Here is a 24680-nt window from a genome sequence, read left to right on the forward strand (position 1 = left end):
ATAGATTATATTCAGTAAATTACAAAAAAAATACCCAGTATTTAAAGTAAATTGTTATATAATCGGTATGCGAATGTGTGTTTTGTCTTTAACCTGTTTTTAGCAATGATCTGATTACGAGCTCCTTAAGTCTAAAGTAATAAAATAAGTTGTTACTGAGTACAAAAATGCACTAAACATTAATTAAATGAAAAGATTAAAATGGTGGCACGACAAATTAAAAAAAAGTACTGAAAAGAATAAAATAAAAATATTAATTTGTTCTGTAGCTATTTTAAATCAATTTATTAAAAACTTTTTTTTTGTACCTAGAATTTTTTTTTTATAAAAGTTTAATTTATAAATGAATATTCATCATATACGAATATATCATAGCCATGAAGAGCTTATTTTAGAAGAAATATAGAATATATTTTTTATAATAACATTATGATCCAAAAATTTCGCCATGTCTAGGACCTGCATATTGTATAGTTTTTATCAGTAAACGTTAAATTATAGATATCGCATGAGTCGATATTGATAACCATTGATAAGATTATTTACAAGCACCAGGAGATTTTGTGTTGTTATTTAACAAAAAAGATTTAACCAACTAACATTTATAAAATACGTTCTTCAACAAATCCTTGTTTGTTACATTTATAAACACATTTCTATATAATTTTATGAAATGATTATAGAAATAGCTATGATTATTGTAAATTCGAATGCTTTACGAGAACACTCTAAGCCATGCCATTCGCACTGGTCAATTTCACGCCAGTGTGGATTAGCTGTATACTTTACCAATTATGAGAAATTTATTTACTTTTTTTTTAAAAACTAGTTGAAATCTAAACATTCGTTTTATAGTTAGAGGATACTATTGAATATTTTATATAATATCAATATTTTACTATAATTTTCCACGCCTTATCTTTATACGTGACAAAATAACCAATATTTCTATATGTAGTACCGATTATTTTCCCTTTATTACAACGCTACAGAAAACTTACTTTTTACTGTCCATAACAATAAATTCCAGTTCGTTTGAAATCGCATAATTATCTCAAAATTTTATGATTTTTGTTTTTGCTCCTTGAAAATTATAACAAGACGTTACAAAGATTTTTTATATATTATATCTGAAATATATATGAAAACTTGTATACAAATTAGAGTAATGGTCATAAAATGGACCAATTGATACTTACCATAGAAACAGGCAAAGGATGCGCTCCTCCGTTGGGGTAGGGGTAAGGCGCCATGAGGTAGCCCATGTTGAAGCTAGCTGCCGGGTGAGGATCGAATTTACCTGGAAATAAAATTTATATTTAGAAACCAAAATTATGGACAAAATAAGTTAGAAACAATATAACACGTGTCTTTAGTAGACCAACATATTTATAGTGCAGCAGTTTATTTAATGGGTTTTAAAAGTTAATTTGAACCTTGGTTTTACAGGAAAACGTCGTAATAAAATCTGCGATTCTAAACTTTTGAAACATTAATATTAACAAGCCTTAATTGCAATACCTCCTTACAATGACGAATACTAAAATAAATAGAATAATCTCCCATTTGATTTAATCTTTGATTCAATTATTTCAAAATTTCGCGTGAACATACATTGCAGCGATTGTTTTTTATTTACATAAATTGTATTCAAACAAATAAATCTAAGCAAAGATGATATTGAAAACTAACTATAGAGATATAATAAACATGAGCTAGACGGCGCGAGCGGGGCGGGGCGCAGACAGGCAAATTGCGCAAGTAATTTGTATGTGTAATTGCGCGCGCTACTGTACGAGCTGCGGATACTTTAGGCGTGAAAGGCTTAGGGTATAAACAAGGGATGAATGTTTCCTGAATTAAAATCCTTGTACAACCCCACCAATTGTACCAAGTGGTCCACAATCGTATGTCCTATTTACAATTTCGGTAACACGTCAAACAAAAGTACTTGAAAGATATTGTTATTATATTTCATGGAGTGTAAAAGATTGTTTGAATAGTGACTTAGATTATAATTACTATTGCGATTTAGGGGATTAATGTCAATCACGGTTCATTCTGGTTGGATAGAAAATCTCTGAATTATCTCTATAATTTAATCTATTTTTGTTTACCACGAAAATTTGAAGGAAACCCCAAAAAAATATCCTCGAATAGCTTTTTAAACATAAACAAAAAAAAAACGCCTTTAAATAGTGTCAGAAAAAGTTAACAGTATCAATACTGTATATAAATATACTCGTTAATTTAGTTTTTATCAAGTTTATATATAGAAAAGGGCAGTTACTAACTATTCGCATTTATTTTACCATAAAAGTAAATATACAGCAATTTTCTTAATAACTTAATATTTGACAACCGCATTATATAAAATAAGATACTTTTTATACGGTAATTTTATATGACATTTAACAATTTTAAAATAAGTTGAACAATTACATTTTATTACAACTATTCTAGTTAATTCTAGTTGTATAATAAATGTCAAATTTTATAGCTAAAGTGATCAAAAGGAAATGGTTATAAAAAAGCAGGTGACCATTAGCGAACATAATATCTAATATCTAAGAATAAATAATTGTAATTTATGATAATAGTATGTATTATACGTTTAATAAATGAAATATAATAAAAAAAGTTTGTCTGTAACGGATGCAAAATTAGGGTTTCGTTCTATACACAGAACTTTGTTACTTTTTATTTATGTAGTACAAAATGATATAATATTATTCAATGTATTATTTTGTTATTTTTTAAATAATTCTGAACACTTTTTTTGACGTTGTTATAATTCATAAGTTTGTTTTGAATCAAGCATATTTTAGATTTTAAAGTACAAAGTAAGCAATGGCTACATTAATAATATCGTTATAAAAATAGCTTTTATATTTCATGTAAACGTTTGGGAAAAAAAGTGAAACCACTTCAATAGATATACTAAGTTACAAAACATAAGGATTTGTCAAAAAAATTTAAATTTTAATTCTTTATCCTAATCTCTTCTACTTATCTGAGTTGTATATCCTTTACTGATTTCACTTGATGTCTTCCAATTAAAACTAATAATAAGTTAATCTTAAATTTGTCGTTTTAAACACATTCCTTCATATAAAAAGAAACGTATGCCATAAAGATAACTTTAACGTTCACGCTTATAAATATTAACAATAAATTTATAAATACGTGATTTCCATCGTTATCTTATTTATATGTCAATCGAAAAGTTTTCTACTTAAACTATTTTAAGCATTTTAAATATTTTATAACTGGAAAAAGAGACGATATTGCCGTATCAAAAATTCTTGTCCTTACCATAAAACGTTTAGGAATGTTAAGAAAGTATAGTAAATAGGCGATCGACATCCATATCTTAGTATACCGTTGAATGGTTTGAATTTTTCGTAACGGCAGAGCAATAAAATTTAACTAGTACTAAAAAGCGTTCGAGCTAGATGTTTTTGCGATCATTTGTTTTAATTATTATATATTGTCTAAAATATTAGGTTTTGCAATTAAATAACAATTCTAAGATCATATATAATGAAATATATGTATATTATATTATGTTTATAATTATGTGTATAATAGTTACATAAGTTGTAAATTATATGATGAAAAAAGATTATATTTTTTATATAAATAATTATGTTTATAAAATCTTTACAAATAAATAATTAGAGTCTATTTTTAATATTAAAATAATCTCTTTTTAGTAAATGCATATGGACGTTATACACGATAAATTTAACAAAGTAACATTTTTTTTTTAATTTTTCTGTCTGTTTATTCCGGCAAATTTCTGAAACGACTGGACCGATTTAGACGGGACTTTCACAGGTAGATAACTGATGCAATAAGGAGTAACTTAGGCTACTATTATTTTAGATTTTTTTTTTGTAACTGCGAACTCATCAATATTAATTCCACGCGGACGAATTCGCGGACACAGTTAGTTTTCATAATAAAAAATTGTATAATAATATTAATTGTTAATACATACAGACGTCATTTTAAAATACCGCGAACAAATCTACGACGAATACGAATATTAAGCAGTATTGAAAGTTTTTTCTGGAAATCACTGGTAAATAATACGAGTCTTCAAGAAGTATTGTGTTACTGTGGTGGGTGATGTGGCCAGAGCTCATGGACGGGTCGGCAACGTGCTTGCAATGCTCCCGGTATTGTGGTATCCATGAGCTACGGTTTCAGTTTGCCATCAGGAGAACATGTACACTTGTTTGCCACTTTTGCTGTACAAAAAAATGACTATCACCATAAGAAACCTAAATCATCCACCAGAGACTGTTAAGCAACCAACTGTTCTGATAAAATAGTTTTAAGTTCCAAGGCCCATGATCACAAGTTCGATGCTCACTCGGAGTAAATATTTGGCTTTTAATTAAATTGATGTATCTGAGGGTATTTCTTACAGTGGTTATCTCTAACGTGATTCGGAAAGCAGGTAGAGCAGTTAGTCCTGTTTATTATTATAAAATAACCGATAACGAACAATATGGTAAGACACTGTCCGCCAATCCGAAATGGAGCAGCGTGGCGAATTTATCTCCAATCGTCTTATATTGAGAGGAGGTATTTTTTCTAGCAGGACATGTTTAGGTGATGTGTTTTAGATCAGTTGAGTTTAGAGTTTTAGAATTGTCTCATCGTAAAATAAAATATATATTATATATATGTCGTGTCATGGCAAAAACAGTCTATTACAAAATATGTGAATGAATGACGTCTAATCCATTAATTATGATGTACTTTCCCTACAATGGGTGTACAAGTCCTTTCAATTCGACTGTAATTTATTTTGTAAACGTGAAATTATTTTAATGAGTGTTAGAACCGCTGTAATGATTCTCTTAATGGAAGCTGTGCTTTGGAATGGATTAAAATCATTAGGGTACATGGAAAGAAACCTTCACAGCTTTGTTCTGAATAATTAATATGTCTTCTATATAAATTTAAAAATAAATAATCAAATAATAGCTTAAAAATGACGCGACTTAGCAGTAACTTGTCTTAGTGTCATCAAAGAAGTTTTTTGTTAGTCTTTTATTAAATAGGTAATTAATCATTACAGACCTAATGGATGGCACAAATAACTATAGGTAGACCACGGTACAATGATCCTAAAATTTCTATCCCTTCTTACTACGAGTTACTGTAAAAATTTTAGACAATTATCTCAATCGTGTTGTTATAAAGTAGGCTACAAAAAGACACGCTGTGACCACAAGCAGAGCAGAAACCATAAATATGAACCGGATCCGTAGCAGGTAATATTGAAAGGGTTTATATTATTTACATAATAAACAAAGTCAAAGCATACTAATAACCTTCAGCATAAAATGTAAATAAAATAAAAACAAACAATTTACAGTCACTTTATGCATATGACGTAAATCACAATTTGATACGACAGTTATTTTATCTAAGATAATTGTAATACACTTGTATGTTTCCAAGAAAAAATTCGTTTACAAGTGCATTCTAAAATAAAACATAGATATACTATCGCTATAACATATTTTATTTTTGTCATATAAAAAGTGATTTGTTTTATAGTGGTTGTATATATCGCGGCTTTATTGATAGATAATTAATTATATGTTTATTTATATCATACACACCTCAACATGTTTATATATAACTATTTAATATTATTTAAAAATAATTATTTTTAGCCATACAAGCTATAAAACCTAACAGTATCTTTCACCATCACGGAATATATGTATTATATATTCGCACATGTCAATGCGGATTGCACTCAGAATGTCATATTGTATTAGTTAGAAACAATTAATTACAATGGTATTATTATAAAAACATGTAATCAAAAACTCACATGTATATACAATATTACATTAATAATAATAATATTTAACTTTTATGAAAAGAAAGATTACATGTAACTATGTATAATATGATATATTTATTATATACATATATTCATTGACCTTAGTCCGTCTGTTGTAGACGATTTAGACAGTGTCAGACAGACACTTTGTCGCCTAGGACACTCTTCAGGAAAACGCAGAGTTGCTTAAGCTCTGCGCCCCCCTTTCGACCTCACTGGCTAGGCCCACAGGAACGACGAGTCGATACGTGTGAAGCCAGTTCGGCTGCAGGAGTCTTTCGCATTTTAGAGCTATGCCACGAATGCTTGACGCAGACCCCTTTCCGGGTTTCAAATGATGTTTTCCTTCTTCAGGACCCTGATGATTTTGAGCCAGGTTTATCCCTCGGTCGCCTTTTACGACCCCCCACGGGAAGAAGGGGGTGGTGCTATTCTACTCAGCCGACACCACACGGCAATATATACATATATATAACATATTATTATCATCTTATTATTTTAGCCGTATTTTTATTTGGATACACATCTAGGTAATCTGCAACACTGTCATAATTGATGTCGTTGTATTACGAGAACTAAAATTCAACCTTTAAACGTAATAGATGGCGCCACACAATGTATATTTTCGGAATTATAGTCACAACCTTATGGCATGTCGACTTAGCTTTTGTACATCATGTTCGCTTAGGCAGAACAAATTATTTAACGGGTTCAATGAATGTTATTCGTGATAAGAGTTGTTGTCTATTATTATCCTTGAGATTTCAATTAATTATTCAATGGAAATGTGTAAATATGTTTACATTGTATGTTACATGTATCTTTATTGCCTATTTCAAACTTGAAGATTAGTTTTCGGGCAGGTGCATCTCGCGAAGAAAAACCACTGTATAAAATATATACCTATAGTATTTAATTTTATATATTTGGTAAATACAATTTAATTTTAGTAATGTGTTATTAGATTATACATAAGATAATTATTTATTCTGTTTGTTACAATTACAGACCGTGAGAATTTATTACGTGTGGTTATTATTCTATACAATTTAATATATATAAATATTTACTAATATGTTGTATTTGTGGCATTGTGTTCTAATAATATAGGGAGGGTAATGTTACTATTATCTCTACAAACCTTATTAAGCTGGAGTTTCTTTAAACGCGTTTAACGTCTCAAGATCTACGTGTAATTTTTTTTATCTTATTCAGACTATTACTTAATAGACTATGAAATCACCATAACGAATCTGACAAGTGATACATTAGATTTTAGTTGATAATTTCTAAAGATGTGTGGTGAATGAAGTGAACTCAACTAACAATAAATTTTTGACTGTCAAAAATTTATTGTTAGTTGAGTTAAATCACATTACCCACTTGTTTTTAAATTATCATTATAAAAACATTGGGAGTTCAATGACACATCGTAATAAAGATCGTAGTTTGTACACATTAATAATATATTTCTACACAACAATTCTACAACAGAATCTACAAAAATCAACACTAGTATTTCTCGGAACTGCTGCGGTGGGTCCTAAGCCTAAATAAATATTGTCGGAGATGTAATATGAGGTAAAGACATGCGCACACATGTGATGTGAAAGTTATATGAATGCAGCTACTGCTATAACCTATACCTCCTCGTATATTGTATTGTATGGACACATATTATAATAAAAATAAAATATTTGTATATTAATCAAACCCGGCAAAATTTAATACATATATGTACATCTAAACTATATCCTTCTATTCTTACTAACAATGCCTAAAAGTATTTTTTCATGAATCCGTATTAAACAAATACAGAAATATAGCAGTAATATAGAGTTACTGAAGTAATAGAGGATAATATCAATGAAAAATTAATATACCTACTTTAGTTTAAAAAACAAAAAAAAAATACAAAATGTGACAGCCTCAAAAACTTATCTCTAATTCCTTAGTTTCGGTTTTAATATCACATAACAATATGGCGATAAAAAATATGGAAGTATGAATTAAGTCACTTTAAAAAAACAGGCGTAACGAATTTTTATTTAAGTCATAACATAAATTAAATAAACAATAAATTATCCATTTATTGCCAACTAAGATTAAAATTTATTACAGGACTCGATTTTATATTCGACACACAAGAAAAATCGATATAATATTTATTAAAATATATAGTCGCAAAAAATCTGCTAAGCAAAGTTTATTATAAATCTGACAAGCGAAGTGAATCATACACTTGATCAAAATAAAATAAACTATCGCCTTTTTTACTGGATCGTCCGTTTCTAAATTGCGATTAGACAAGAGGTATACCGCAGCTTCAGTCAACCTTCTGTACTTGTCATATTGACATTTTAAGGTTTCCGCTTAGTTCAGATCAGTCTTAAAATAATTTTTTTGGTCTTATGCCTTGGAAATAGTGTAATTTATTTTATAAGAAATATAAACTCTGTCTACAGACAAGGAAATATTGAGGAATTGTTTTTAGGGCTAATCGTATTAATAAAACTCTTAAAGGTACTTTTATAGCTATGACGAATAAAAGTTCAACCTTCATAAAAAATAATATTTCCCATAAGGTCAAATTTTAATTTACCTTATGGGAAATATTATTTAAATTGTAATTATGTAATTGTATATAATTATGTATTGTTATTATAATTATGTAACTGTACATTGTGTCAAATACTTAACAAACAGATGGAACAACGAGTAAAATGTTTACTATTAAATAGGTAACTAAATAAAAATCTAACGAATAGTCAAACATTGCAAGTTAAATAAAAGCTTGTAAAATGAATCATATACCCATCATCTATTTCTTGCTATTGACTTATAACATAATTAGTTTAACATATTTCACCAAAATCACCACAAAATCGTATATTGTTTTATAAATATCAAATGAAAATTGTTATATCCGAGAACTTTATCTGGGATTTATTTCGTGTATGTATTGGTATTATTTTTAAAGGATTTCTTTGCTACAATTTTATTTAAGTAATAAATGAACCGTGGTCACCTTATTTGTCCACCCTTATTGGAAATGTATTAATCTAATCGAAAAACTATTTAATTTACTTCAATAGTATTTTAACTTTATCGATTGCAAACAAACAACCTTCCCTCTATACAATATGTTTAAATAAAAAATCCGCCGCTACCTGGGCGGCCGGTCGGTTCCGGGCCGGATATACTGTCATTCCATAATTTTGCGGTCAGCGAGATTGCGGCCCGTGAAACTATATTTGTTTAGGCAATATCCGTGTACACTTCACGCTTGTTTTACATAAATTCTGAGATAAATCTATTTTAATTCTTATCTAGACACGTATATAAAATATTATCAAGCTTGGCCATGCTGTACATTGTGTGATATGAAACTATTATTACATATTTTCTGAATAAATATGTTGTTTAAATATTTCCAACTAGATCATCGATTTTTCGAATGTTTATTTTATTTTATTAGGATAGCTAACAGCTATAACTAATACAGAATAATAATAAAAAAAAGCTAATAACAAGCTACCACATATAATTAAGAACACAAACCTAATGAGAATTTTTACGTAATAATAACGTGAATAAAAATATATCAAAGAAAATCTATACAAATAAATAAAATTGGAGTGTCTGTTTGTAATATTAAAATAACCGATTTTAACTAAATTCATACACAATACATATACCAAAATAACATTTTTAATAATTTTTGTCTATCTGTCTGTCTGTCTGTTTCTTCTGGCTTATCTTTGAAACGGCTGGACCGATTTTGACGGGACTTTTACTGTCAGATAGCTGATGTAATAAGGAGTAACTTAGGCTACTTTCATTTTTGTTTTTTTTTTTTATATATATAATTCTGCGAACTAAACAATAACTTATTTTATTAATTACCACGCGGACGAAGTCGCGGTACAGCTAGTAATAAATAAAATGTTTAAAAAAAACTTGTCTACTACTACACTTTTATTCATATTAATTAACAAAATAAAAATAAAGGATAAAATACTCTTTATGACATCAAATACCTTTAAGTGAGTTTAACTGAGGCAGGGCATAGCAAGACAATCCTGCTCAAACTCTGGAGCAGTCCGATCGAGGAAGTACTTCGACCTTACAGATCACAGCTAAATAATACAGCTTACAAGCAGTGTTGTGTTCCTGTGGTGAGTAAAGTGATCAGAGATCCTGCGGGGAGGGTCGGGGATTGGGTCGACAACGCGCTTGCAATGCTTCTGGTGTTGCAGACGTCTATAAGCTACGGTAATCGCTTACCATCAGATGAGCAGTACGCCTTGTTTACCGACCTAGTTCTAAAAACAAGTAAAATCTCATAATAATCGGTGATGGTAAGCCGGAACAAAAAGATTATCAAATAAACAGTAATAAGTTACTTTAATAATCAAAACTACATTGTAGTATACCTTTAATATTATAGCAATAAAACAATACAGTAATCATTACTTAATTTAAGTCAAAAGCTTCTAGGTGAGTGATTGATGAGGTTGATTCTGACAGGTTTGCAAGAAACATACTTCGAAGCTCAGAAAAACAATACCAAAGGAATATATTAGCAGTTTCGCTACAAATTGAACATTTTTTTAAAATGTATATGTAATTTAAACTCATATCAATTAAAATAGAAAAATGGATTTATAATAATAGCATCTATTTAATACTTACATATTCACAGCACGTTCGCATGTCAATACGACATTTAAAAATTTAATTAAAATAATTGTATACAAAATGAAGTCGAATGTCCAACTCGACTCGCTCTGACAGTTGACACATGTCATAGTTTTTACTGAAATTTGTAACTTAACACATAATGGCCTAAATGAATCTTATTAAAACGCGATAACAGTTCGGAATTATATGTCAAGTTATCTACGCGAATGAATATTCATGTAATAGCGACGTCAAAAAACGACCAGACGCCTTTTGAGTTACGGCTGACATTAAAATTGTTGCATCCGTACAAGGAGCGAAATAAAAACCTAACATGTTTGAATAAACACCGTAACGATGCGAGATAAAGTGGTGATTACGACAATTACTTCACATTAATACATACGTGTATACATAATACGTTCTTATCTAGACGCTGTCAGTTCGTCACTCGATACCGTGATAGTGTAAAAAGCTCGTTAATCTAACGACGCCGCTTAATTGTGAACGCATATCAAGTTCCAATTAGAACTCGGATATAATGACATAAAACATCCAACAGGTAGCCAAGGCTGGAATATGAATCGCAAATCGTGTGAGAGCGGGACGGGTAGAGATTATCCCTAGAATGGAAAGAGATGGTTATACACATATATGTTTACATACGATCGTGAACAACGTGGAATTATGGATCAGACACGCATTTGCAGTGAGCTAATGTTGGTTCTTGAGTGTGAGACAAGTGTGAAGCCCGGTTACACATAACAAGCATCAGTAATAGACCATCGAGTCATATCCAAAGGCGTAGTCGATATATCACCTCATCATACACTTAAAAGATATTACAGAATCATTTGAAAGACTTTTTTTTTAATAGAATTTAAATGTATAAGTAATTTCTCGTAGAACCGATATGAAGATTTGTAAAATGACGGTTCAAAATTCTAAGAGTCAATTTGAATAAAAAATATTAGGAATTTACATGTATTATAATTTATCATAGCACAATGTAAACTTCTTATGTAAATTTTTGAATTAAATCCATGATAACACTTCATAATATTGGATAGTGGTTTAAAGTTGACACTAGATTAACAAAAACTTGTATTTATCGCGCTGCATTTATAATAATTAAACGACGTGTTACCAATTAAATGAGGATTAAGATAATAAATGAATATATTATTACTATCAAAAGGCAAAAGCTATTCGGATGATTTATTTTTTAAATATAGATATGTAGCAAAGCAACTACACTGACTACGTAACTGACGAATACCTATACATACCTGCCTAAATACGTAAGAATTAAGGATGAAAACATTCATTGATAACATTTTTACCGAATTTTAATTTTTAATTCTATTTCGGTCTCTACTATGTGTTATATTGAGATATTAATGAATGAATTTACTCGCTCCTGACCTGAGTCGTAGTTCGATCTAAACTAAAAAGGGAGAACTTGAAAATCACTATACAATCACTGCGCGTGAGAAGCACATACAAACAAACTAACAAATCTCACCTTTATGTGCATTAGTAAAGATTTCTGAGAATATTTCTGTATGTAATGAACAGGTTGAGAACAATCTTCACAGATCAATTATTGAATATGATATTGTTTGATCGATCGTATTCTCGTTATTAAATATTGATGGCTTTTTTTATTCGATAAATAATTTTAAGCAGAACTTCGCTACGCTTTTTGCATGCATATTTTGTATGTTATAAGTTGAAAGAAATAGCTTTTTAATTCTGGATATATTAGTATATACTTTATTGCACTTAAAAACAGAATATACAGAAAATTACATATATAGTTGATAAGAAAGGTGGATTAGTTGTATATTTAGTGATTGGTTTTGTCAAAATTAAAGGATTAGAGGTACAAACATATGAATTTGTAACTTTGTTTATTGCACCTATCTCTGAACGTACAGTACTTTATTGCATTAGTTTTGACTAAATTTTATTATATAAAAGATTTTTTACGGAACTATTTTAAGGTTTACCCAAAAACTAAATGTATTTTGCGTTTTTATATGCATATGAATCTTTGTTAGATCCGTTCCTACTAGTAAGTACGAAGTAGTCACTTCATACATGTAAATTAAGCTTAGTAAAATTTTAATATCTTATATTTAGAATTAATATTATTAATAACGCTATAAATTTATAACTAAATAATAAATAATAATAAATTTATAACTAATAATAATAATAACATGCGGTGGTATAATAAATGTAAAATCTTAAAACTTTTTCGCTATGTACGGTTATATTCATAGTAATTATCCTGGGGGCGAATAGTAACATGTAACAATTAACATTAGCATTTCTATCAAAAGTAAGATCTAACGTACTACCGGTAATTGTACAAAATAACCTTTAAACATAGAATTAAAATTACTATTTTTTTTTTCTTTTTATTTATAACAACAACTACGTTTGCTATCAGTTTATCGCTTTTGTGTTTAATAATTCTGACAAAACTGACGCCATGTTATTTTTAAAATAGAAATTAATTTTAGGCTATTAATTGTAAGGGCTTTAGTCGTCCCATGCGTTTTCACTCATGAGCATTTTTATTGAGTGTTTTGCTACGATATATCGTCGCATAATTTTATAAAATTAATGCAATAGTTATTTATTACTTACAAACCAACATACAGATGTCTTCTTTTTCTATAACATTACTATAGAAGAAACATTTCATTTGTCTGGCTTCACAAAGTTTGTCTCTGTGTATTGTACTTTTCTCAGTGCCATACTATTGTATCTTAGTTTTCCGTAATGACAGACACTATTCAAAAATCGAAACATTGTACGCTATAATAGCCATCCTTCCCATAAAATAATTTCAAACTTCCCAATAGTCTTTGTACATTTTTTTTTTCGTTCACCCGGAGTCGTGGCGCGCTGATCAGATTAGGGAACCGGTTCGTCGAAAACATCCCGTGGAAAAAAAATAACAAAAAACGACACTAATAACAACAAATAACGAGGCGTTCGGACGTGCTTGATAGTGATGGGCGACTATCGATGGAAAAATTGATATTTATTTTTTTGCTTTATTACCGGTATATTTTTACATATGTTATCTAATGTTAATAAATTGAAATAATATAATAGGTATTTTATTTTATTTCAATTCGTATTTGACAATACAAATTTAACAATAAAAACGTTACATAAATATGAATTAAATTATCGCATCATTTCTAACGTACAATACTAAATAACTTCCGAAGATTCCAAGACAACAACAAAAGAAATAATTATTAACTAAAATATCGATAAGGCAAAATTTAATCACGAACACGTCCCTATCAAGAGGTGGAGTCAGATGAAATTATACGAAAATATTGTAACGATAGTGACAGATGATTATAAGCTGGCGATAAAACACACATAATTCTCACGTAATGGTCGCCCCGGGCAACACCGTGACTCCCACCTCCGACTCTATAGAAAACAATTTAACATTCGATTTACAATCATTTTCAAATGATTCACGTTGAGACAAAGCTTTTTATCTTCCTCTTTGGAAGATTTAAAATCATATTGACTGTTAAATTTATATCTGTAATAATTATTTCATGATTTTAACGATAATAAAAGAGGCATTTGATGAGAAGTAGGAAATCAGCAGCTGTTACTTTGAAGCATATTTAAATGGTTCTAGAAAACTTCTTTATAAAACGTAGATAATAAATTTGAAAGCAAGGTGTTTTCATTACTGTGAGTTTTGATGTTGTTTTTTTTAAGCTCTGTCACACATATTTTTGATCTTTCATTACAGCCTATACAGTCCACTGCTGGACATAGGCCTCCACAAGTTTACGCCAAAAATAACATGAACTTATGTGTTTTGCCCATAGTCACCACGCTGGGCAGGCGGGTTGGTGACCGCAGTACTGGCTTTGTCGCACCGAAGACGCTGCTGCCCGGCTTCGGTCTGTGTATTTCAAAGCCAGCAGTTGGATGGTTATCCCGCCATCGGTCGGCTTCTTAAGTTCCAAGGTGGTTGTGGAACCTTGTTATCCCTTAGTCGCCTCTTACGACACCCACGGGAAGAGAGGGGGTGGCTAAATTCTTTAGTGCCGTAGCCACACAGCAGATATTTTGATATTATTTTTGATAGTTTCAAAATATATCTAAATTAGTTGTTAATAAAATAAATAACGAGATGTTACAATAAAGGGTTTTGTACATATTACAGTAATATTAATAGGCTCTATTTATTTAGTGACTGGACGTCGTTCGTGTTTTCTCTCCCTGTCTACGATTCTGCTACCAGTAAAAGCATGCATTTATATATTCTGTTAGTAGTTACACTATGTTTTATAGCTTATATTGTAGCCTACATTATTGGAGCACGCAACACATAATTTTGTCATTATTCATAACTCTAAGCTCTACTCTCTACTTAAGATCATAATCCTGTTAGCGTGTCAGCGAGTGCAGCTTTAACTACTTTATAAATAAACCGTAAATGATCTCAGTTATCAGTTCCACAAACAGCAGCAGCGACTCTTAATAACAACGATAAAATTTAAGTAATACTTTTTTTCTTAACATTTCATTCAACAAAGAGCTTGAATTAAGTGAGGACTTCGCTCCGAAACTGGTTTAGATGTAAGCATTATTTTCAACCTTGGTACTTGCTAATGTCGAATCCACTATTTTCATATTTTACAAAGAAGTTACATCTTTTTTGCATATTTTTATCATAATATTTACTATTAAGTGACTTTGCTATTTCTCATTGTATTTTTATAACCCTAACTACCCTCTTCCTTTTCTTTACATTCTACCTAAAAATAATTTTTAAACTCGAATCAGTAGTGCCTACCTGAGATTAGCGTGTTAAACAAACGAACTTTCCAGCTTAATATCAGTACAGATGACCATTTGTTATCGTGCTCTAATAATATAAGTTTAATAATTTCAAATAGTACTCACCAAATACGGGACTTAAATCCGACTTCACCGATAGTTTACCGGTATAAGGCTCGCCGGACTTTTCCTGAAACGAAATAAAAAAAAAATTAATTTTACTATACTTAAAAGTATGTATATTATATATATAACAGTTTTACCTATGTAACCTTATGTCTAAATGTATAATAAATTTAAAGCTTTCAATAGTTTTGGAGTTAAAGCGTAAAAACCCTCCATCCATTCACACAAACATTATCGCGTTATTACTTTTTTTTATATCAACTTTTAATACTGCTAATTGACCAAAATTAACACTTTTTAATCTCAAAATACTTCACTCACACATATAATTATATCTTAGCCAATTTACTTGATTCTGTCATTAAATTAAAAGTCTAGTCAATTTACTTATCATACACGCTTACAAAAACAGAACTAAACCTATAATTTTCTTCTCAACAAACTGTCCACTTGTTTAATACAAGCTTCGAACTCAAACAATCATGTTTGCGTGTACCAGTAAATAAATAAGCATACAACGCTAATGGGCAATTGTTAACGGATGAGTTTTTTCAAACATAACTTTAATATACACACATAACTTTATCGTTAGACCTATCATTTAATAATTACTTTAGTATTAAAAGTTTACAAGGAAAAATATTACACGTAATTATGGATAGACCTTTGCATTTTACAATGTTGTAGTTTCACTTCGGTTTACTCCCGTATCGGTGATCTATAATCACATAATGAGCAAGCACAAACGCCCAGATCATAGTAAATATATGTATGGCGTACACATATTTGATCTGTTATATTTTTGTCTTATGGGGGTCGAACTCGCGACTCAGTGCAAAAGCCAATGCTATGACCGCTGCACCAACGCATTGCGTTGTATTTACATAAATGAGTATATTAAATTGAACCCAAATAAAAGATCACACGATAAAAAGTCGAACGAATCGCTCCCTCTCGGCGTACCAAGCGATTAATTCCACTCGAAGCCTTTCCCCAAACAATATCAACTATAATAATGGACATAACAAATCGAAATGTTTCCGCTATCGTTAATACGGGAACAGATTTCCTCTCGCTGAGGAACCAATGGACCGTTGAAATCACAACACCTTAGTGATAGCCCGGCGTTTATTTTGTTATCGTACGATATTTTATGTTAATGATATCTTGTAATTTACGATTTCTTATGTTTTAATTATTTAATATATTTTAATAATTGGTACATTATTTTTGTACTAAGCAGAAATGAATTTAAGTTATGCAATTATTTTCATAGTTTATTGTCTTCATATGAGAATTCTCCGCCCAGAATCTGGAGATCCTGAGGTGTATCCTTTTTCCATTTTTGCTTTAAGGGGATCCCAGACAAATTCGGCCGTTTTCATGTGCTATAAAGTATACGTTAAAGTTACGTTAAAAATATCAAATAAATATATGTTGTATCTCGGATTCAGTTTATTAATGTGACTGTAAGATAATTGTATAAAATTTTCTAAATAAAGAGAAATATTGTTTACCTGGACCTCCTTTCGCGTACAAAAATCGTATAGGCTTTCTAATTTTACTACTTACAATAGTAAATATTTTTTTTATTAATTAAGAATCCTGTATTTAATATTTCTACAGAAGGGTTTTTTATTAAGTGCAGTATTTTATTAGAAAATCGTAAAAATATAATTTTTGGTTATTTGCCGGGCGACAGGCGGCCCGCGGCAGACGGCCAGAGGCCTTTGTACGGGGAACTTGTGTCGCTCGTCATCGCACGCTGCTCTTGCTTACGCGCAAATCTATTTACTTTTTTTAATCCAAGATAGGCATCAAAATGTAACAGGTAGACAGACTTACTGTTGAATTTTGCAATTGTATTTACTTCAAATAAAAAAATAATTTAAATTATTAATTTTGAGCTGTGTAAATGTAAAGCTGCTTAGCTTGTGGTCTAAGATCCGAACCTAAAGTCGATCTTCACCGAGCCGATAATAGAATAAAATATAAATTTAGTATATCTATACAAATAAAATTGGAGCGGCTGCTTTTAATATTAAAATAACTGCTTTTTACTAAATTAATATGGATGTATACACGATACATACACAAAAATAGCATTTTGACAATTTTTGTCTGTCTGTATGTCTGTTTGTTCCGCCTAATCTCTGAAACGGCTAGACCGATTCTGACGGAACTTTCACTGGCAGATAGCTGATATAGTAAGGAGTAACTTAGGTTACTTTTATTTTAGAAATTTATTTATTTTATAACTGCGAACTGAACAACAAGTAACAACTAGTAATTAATATAATTTTATAGCCTAAATGATCGACACGACAAGAAGAAAATTAAATAATAATTATGGATGATCACAACTTGTACGCAAGCTCTTGCTCTAGGAAACGGATCAATCGCATGTCCTAAGTAGTACAAGCTAGAGCCGGTAGATGGCCGAGTTTAATAACCTTTGCGTAATACTGATCAGGTGAAGTGCGGGTGGGTGGGGTGTGGCAAAGTCTAAATGCTCAAGGTCATTGAGAAGGGGGAGCCTCTTAAAGATAGTTCCACGTTATTAAATCTTTATGTATCTTTCTTCTTTAAGTAATACTTTAATAAAAATTTTAGAAATTTGCAATTTAAAAGAAACAGTAATAGACTACTAGATCTTTTGCTACTTCTATTAGGCGTGCGATAATTTTACGAACGGTTCTTGAATAGTATCCCAATATCTTTACGAGGGCCGTAATTGGATAGAGGAAACCAGTTTACCCCACTCGAACGTGTTTACCCCAAATCAAGGGTAAGTACCAATACGACTGATTTTTTCTACGATTCCGTTAAACGGGTAATTGGATATATGCTGATAGCATTTACCGTTAATATTATAACTTGACCTTTGACGTATTTGCGATAATACCTATAGTATAAAGGTTCATACATGATTTAGATTTAATATTTTTTACTTTATACATAAACCTCTGATAATGTCTTTTTAGCTGAAAAACATTATAATTGATATAATAATCCAGCATGTAATGTAATATTTGTTGAATAACATATAACATAAACGGCTGTGTGTATATAGCTCGTCCGTTCCTAAATTAAGCAACGTAATGCCTGTGAAGTAGTAAATGGGACATATTGTCATCAAAACTCTTACATTTACAAGTAGGATTTACAAATACGTGGTTCTGATTTACACACAATATAATCCGGCAGAAGTAAATCTCTAGACTCGAGTATGGGAGGGATTTATAAGCTCCTGAAAAAGCCAGAAGTGATTGCCGGTTTTTATTTAGTGGTTTCAATAGTCCCCTAAATAAGATTTCTCACGCCTTGTAAGTAAAAATTTTTTATTATTAGGGCAGCAAATAAATACATGACAATTTTCAAGATTCGAAGATATAATAATAGTAAAAGTTTTGAAACGGTGAGTTTGGTTCAGCCTGTAACATTCACGGCTGGGCATAGGTCTCTTTCTCCATGTAGGAGAAGAACTGTTGCTTCCACCTGCTCCACTGTGGATTGGCGGATATATTCCCTACTATGCGTGACGATCGCTATCAGGTATTTATGATAAGAACCGGAACCGACGGGTTAGCGTGCTCTAAGAGTCACTGAGGGAAGACAGACAAAAACATACATCCAAGCAATAAAGAAATATTTGTACAAACTGCTGTGTGGCTACGGCACTAAAGAATTTAGCCACCCCCTCTCTTCCCGTGGGTGTCGTAAGAGGCGACTAAGGGATAACAAGGTTCCACAACCACCTTGGAACTTAAGAAGCCGACCGATGGCGGGATAACCATCCAACTGCTGGCTTTGTAATACACAGGTTGAAGACGGGCAGCAGCGTCTTCGGTGCGACAAAGCCAGTACTGCGGTCACCAACCCGCCTGCCCAGCGTGGTGACTATGGGCAAAACACATGAGTTCACGTTATTTTTGGCGTCAACTTGTGGAGGCCTATGTCCAGCAGTGGACTGTATAGGTTGTAATGATGATGATGATGAAACCCACAAACCGTGAGTGGATATTAGGCGTCTACACGCACCACTACACCAGAGCGGATGTTAAAAGTAACTTTAAGCTGATCAATTGTACGATACCAATCAAAACTAAATATGCGATGCGATAGGTGCGATAGGATAGGTTGGTAGTGAACGGCCTATATTCGTTGGTTGAATATCTTGGTTATATACCTCCGTACAATTGCACGTTTTTTTAATTTACATAATCATACCTATTTCAAGTTAGAATTTTAACGGTTGTTAGTTATTCGGTTGTAAAGTTTTTAAAAGTTAGAATGAATTCTACCGCTTTATAATAGAGCTAGAGCAAAGGTTATTATTATTATTATTATATTGTTATTTGTATGATTGAAAAAAATCATATTGTAAAAATGTGCTATTTCTTCTTTCTTTATTTTGATGGAAGGTACCACCCAAAACTTTTTGCGAAATTTGATTTTCCAATCTGATTTGTTAATCTCGAAATGATTCGTTGTTTTGGGACATTTGATTTAGGATATTAATATGAAATATTCATCTCTGAAACCGAAGATTGATTGTGTTACAGCTCGTCCCAATGCTATTGTCCTTTAAATGATCAAACGAAAAATGATCACTATCAACTTAAAACATTTACTAATGATATCAAATATATTTGTGGGATGATTTTTTCTAAATGTTTGTATGCTCAACTTTCAAAAAATACTTAAATTTATATTTGTTCGAGTGCTTACCACATTTATTGATTTGTTGAGGTCCAGTGATCATGGCGATTGAAACATTGTCGAAATATAGGGACCGAAACAAAACAATAAACGTGATAAGTACCCGAAGAAATTTAATATAAATATGAAAACGTGATCGCGTCAGCTTAAAACAATATATTCAAAACATATTAATGTATATACTTATCGAGATAGAAAGAAATAAATAGCTTCAATAATGAAAATTGTTGTTTTTATTAGAAATACGCGCATTTTATGTTCTCATTTAACATATTATTACATATTAATGTTGTTAATTGTTACTTCGAATAGCATTTTTAAATAGTGATTTTTTTAAACGCAGATGTATTATATACCATACATGGTTAGCAGATGGTATTCACCAACAATGCGGTTATGTACCACTGGTTGGGATGATTGTTTTCAAATATTTTATATATTTAATAATAATTATTAGAGCCAATGACCCGATATAATTATTATTACAAAATTTGATTAAATTATCTTGTACATAATAAAGTGTATCGTGGTGATGATTTTTTAATTAAATTTCAAAACATTGTACTGAAAGAACATGGTCATTTATATCCTTGGTAAGTGATATGCAATGATTAAGGGAAATAATTTAAAGATATTACTGGAAATGTACGTAACCAATTTCTTCTACTTTTTTTTTATGTCACTAGGTCGGCAAACAAGCGTACGGCTCACCTGATGGTAAGCGATTACCGTAGCTTATAGACGCCTGCAATACCAGAAGCATCGCAAGCGCGTTACCGACCCAATCCCAATCAATCCCCCCAGGAGTTCTGGTCACCTTACTCACCAACAAGAACACAATACTGCTTGAAACAGTATTATTTTGCTGTGATATTCTGTAAGGTCGAGGTACTACCCCAGTCGGGCTGCTCCATATTTTAAACAGGAAATTCCTGCTGTGCCCTACCTCAGTTAAAACTAACTACTTAATTAAATAATATAATAATATTTAATATATATATGCTTCAGCCTGTAATATCCCACTGGTGGGCATAGTCCTCTATCTCCGTGTAGAAGAAGGATCAGGAGCTTAATTCACCACGCTGCTCCAATGAAGGTTGGCGGATATATTCCTTACTATGAGTAACGATCGCTATCAGGTGTACAGAACAACCGAGACCGATGCCTTAACGTGCTCTCCGAGACATGGTGGGGAGACCTAAAAGGACTGCACAAACACCTTGACCATGGCAAACATTTGTATGGCCAATACAAATGTTTCATGTGCGGTTAACGAATTCACAATCGCCAGCGCAACAGCCACAAACCAGAGCTGTGAACGTTGCGCCAACGCGGTGTCAAAATATATATCTATATATTAATACGTGAAACAAAAATTTTGTACCCCTTTTTCCTACAATTGCTTGGACGAAGAAGTATGAAATTTAGTACACTTAGAAGGAGTGCATAATGCTAATATATTTTAAAATTTATGCCTAAGAATACATTAAATCATTAAAAAAGTTATTACACACACTAACACGTATTTGACACACACACACGCGTATATACTCTTTTTTTTACTATTATAAAGGTATAATCTTTGACAATAGAACCTTAATAATGATTAAACTTATAATTAAAACGAATTATGGTCGAATTTCGACAACTGGCGACCACTAGTATATATATGACAGCTATTTTTTTCTAGAAAACTCAACAAACACGTAAACATAGCCTTCCTTAAACACTCACCACACATCTGATAACAACAATTCATTTTAATTACAAATGCAATTCTTGAAAATGCAAAGCTAACATTTAGACTCGGATATGTTAATACTCGCATAATCACTTAGTAAGGACATGGAATGTATTTTTAACTTTAATTAAGAAATAACTAACAAACGTTAAAATTCTAACTTAAAAACGGTATGATTATGTGAATGAAAAAACGTGAAATTATACGGAGGTATATTTAACCAAGATCTTCAACCAACGAATATAGCCCTTAATAGCATCGTATCGCATAATTAACTTTAATAAATAACATATATTATATGTTATTATGTTATATTATATGTTATTAACATATATTATATATATACGTTATTTTTTTCTGGTTTGAGGGGTTCTAACAACTCGGTCTCATACGGAACATACCGCGATTGTCACTAGCCGTGTCATCTGCAACGTCGCCAAAATATCGAGAGTTTCAAAGTGATAATCGCGGCAACTGACAATATGTACATACAAGTAACATTGTTATTATTACTTATTTAAAATAATATAAAGATATATGTACACATAAATTTCCTAATGAAAGAAATAATTGAAAAACTTTGTTGCTTGGTAAATAAAAATAAAATTAATCTTAAATAAGCCACAAATTAATTCGCTTAATCATATCATAGCATAGTTTACATACATTGGAACTGAAACCTAAAAATGATACGACTAGCAGAGCCAACGACTAGATTACAAGATAAAAACTAAGTGCGCCTTTACTTGTAATTTATGGTCATCATTATATAATGACTTAGCAAATACATTACTGAAATTTTGCACTTTCCTTTATTATTAGTCAGCTTGCTTCATATTTAACTAAATATTTGTATATACTTCTATATAAAAAGGATAATATTATCAAATTCCTGACTAAGACATAAATGTATATTTAAAATTGTTCAGTAAGGTGTAATGTCACAGGATTAAAGATCAAATGTACAAAGCATTTTCTGCTATGAATTTTTATGTGAAATTAAATACAACTGTACAATCAACAGTATTATATAGCTAAATATTATTGTTCTGACTATTATATAATGTGTTAACGACGTGCCGGTTATTGTAAGGTAGTCATTTTAATATTCGTTGAACATAAAATATAGCAAACCAATGTTAAAAAAATTGAAGTTTGTAAATAATAATTATATCAATAAAACGATTCTTTAAATAGTGAGTTATAACGGTGATTAGGTGTATATAAATAGTAATTTTTAAAGTACAATAACAAATAATTTGTGTAGGTACTCCTAAAATCTTTATGTAAGCGAGTAAAACGAATATATTTGAAAAAAAAAATCGCTACAAATTAAGTTAAAACATATTTTTCTATTTTCCACCGACTTCCAAAAAGGAGGAGGTTATCAATTCGACTATATTTTTATGTGTGTTACCTCTCAACTTTTTACTGGGTGGCAGATATGCCAGTGAAAGTCCCGTCAAAATCGGTCCAGCCGTTTCAGAGATTAGCCGGAACAGACTGACAGACAGACAAAAATTATAAAAAATGTTATTTTGGTATAGGCACCGTGTATACATATGAATTTAGTTAAAAACGGTTATTTCAATATTACAAACAGACACTCCAACTTTATTTATTTGTATAGATTTACTTGACTATTTTTTCGTCTAGCTACATTGTATTACTGGTCAATGTAAACGAAGTCAGTTTTTATCTATTATTATATCATACTGGAAGGAATTGAAAGATGGGGTATTTTATTTATTATTTGCAAATTTTTAATACATGATGTAATTACAGTAACCGTTAATTGATTTCGATTACAAAGGAATACACTAATGATCATTTATGGACGTAAGTTTATATAATTATACAATTAAAATGATTTATAATGATGAATATAAAAAATACACCTTTTTTAGAATACCAAAATGGCGAACGTGTCTAGATAACATAAAGATTAAAAGATAAACGATACATTTGTATTTAAAAACGAATAATAAACAATCGCGTGTGTTAATTATATCAATAAATTGCTTATGTTTATGTATTTTGTTAAAATAATTATGTGTAGTTTATTGTTTTATCTTTTCTGCGATTGTGTATTTTTTATTTATTTAATAAAAGTATATAAATATTCAATAAATAATAAATAATCTGAGAAATTATTTTTAATTACTATGCGAAGTTAAAAAAGAGAGATATCTTGTAGGACGTTTGGTAGGTAGGCACTAAAATCATAAAAGTACTCGGTTCTATACTAAGCAGAAATGACTCACAGTTTTGTAGAGTATGCATAGTTTCCTTTTTCTGGTATTATTTGTTATTCTAAACTAGATTAGTACTTAAAAAAGTCATAAGCTCAATTAAGCACTAAAAGTGGTATTTACTTGAACTCGCAACCTTCGTTTGAGATCCACGTGCCCAATCTCGATGTAGAACAAATTGTATTTTTGTATATTAAATTTATTATTTTTAAAAAACTGTATCTATAAGAAAGTTATATTGAATAATAGTGACGTAATATTTGTTAGATAAAAAAATGTATATAAAATATAAGTATTAGTATGTATGTGTAAATGAATGAAATTACTCGCTCGTTATTACAAATTATAGTATTAAGATTATATCTACTAGTATTAAGATTATCAGAGTAAGGTAATCACCATTTTAAGAAATATAAAAACAACACAAAATTTAAACTTTATA

The 24680-nt window shown here is 30.6% G+C and overlaps 1 protein-coding gene across 1 annotated transcript in view; it reads right to left on the reverse strand.

The window, feature by feature from the left end:
* LOC123666493 (protein pangolin, isoforms A/H/I/S) overlaps positions 1–24680 on the reverse strand; it is a 133106-nt gene that overhangs the window by 75094 nt on the left and 33332 nt on the right. Inside the window, exons 2-3 of the mRNA XM_045600580.1 lie at positions 15524–15587; positions 1200–1300 (exon numbers count right to left, since the gene is read on the reverse strand). Coding sequence (XP_045456536.1) covers positions 1200–1300; positions 15524–15587 — 165 coding nt within the window. The remainder of the gene's footprint in view (positions 1–1199; positions 1301–15523; positions 15588–24680) is intronic.

The sequence above is a fragment of the Melitaea cinxia genome, chromosome 26 (genome assembly GCF_905220565.1).
Source record: "Melitaea cinxia chromosome 26, ilMelCinx1.1, whole genome shotgun sequence".
NCBI lineage: Eukaryota > Metazoa > Arthropoda > Insecta > Lepidoptera > Nymphalidae > Melitaea > Melitaea cinxia.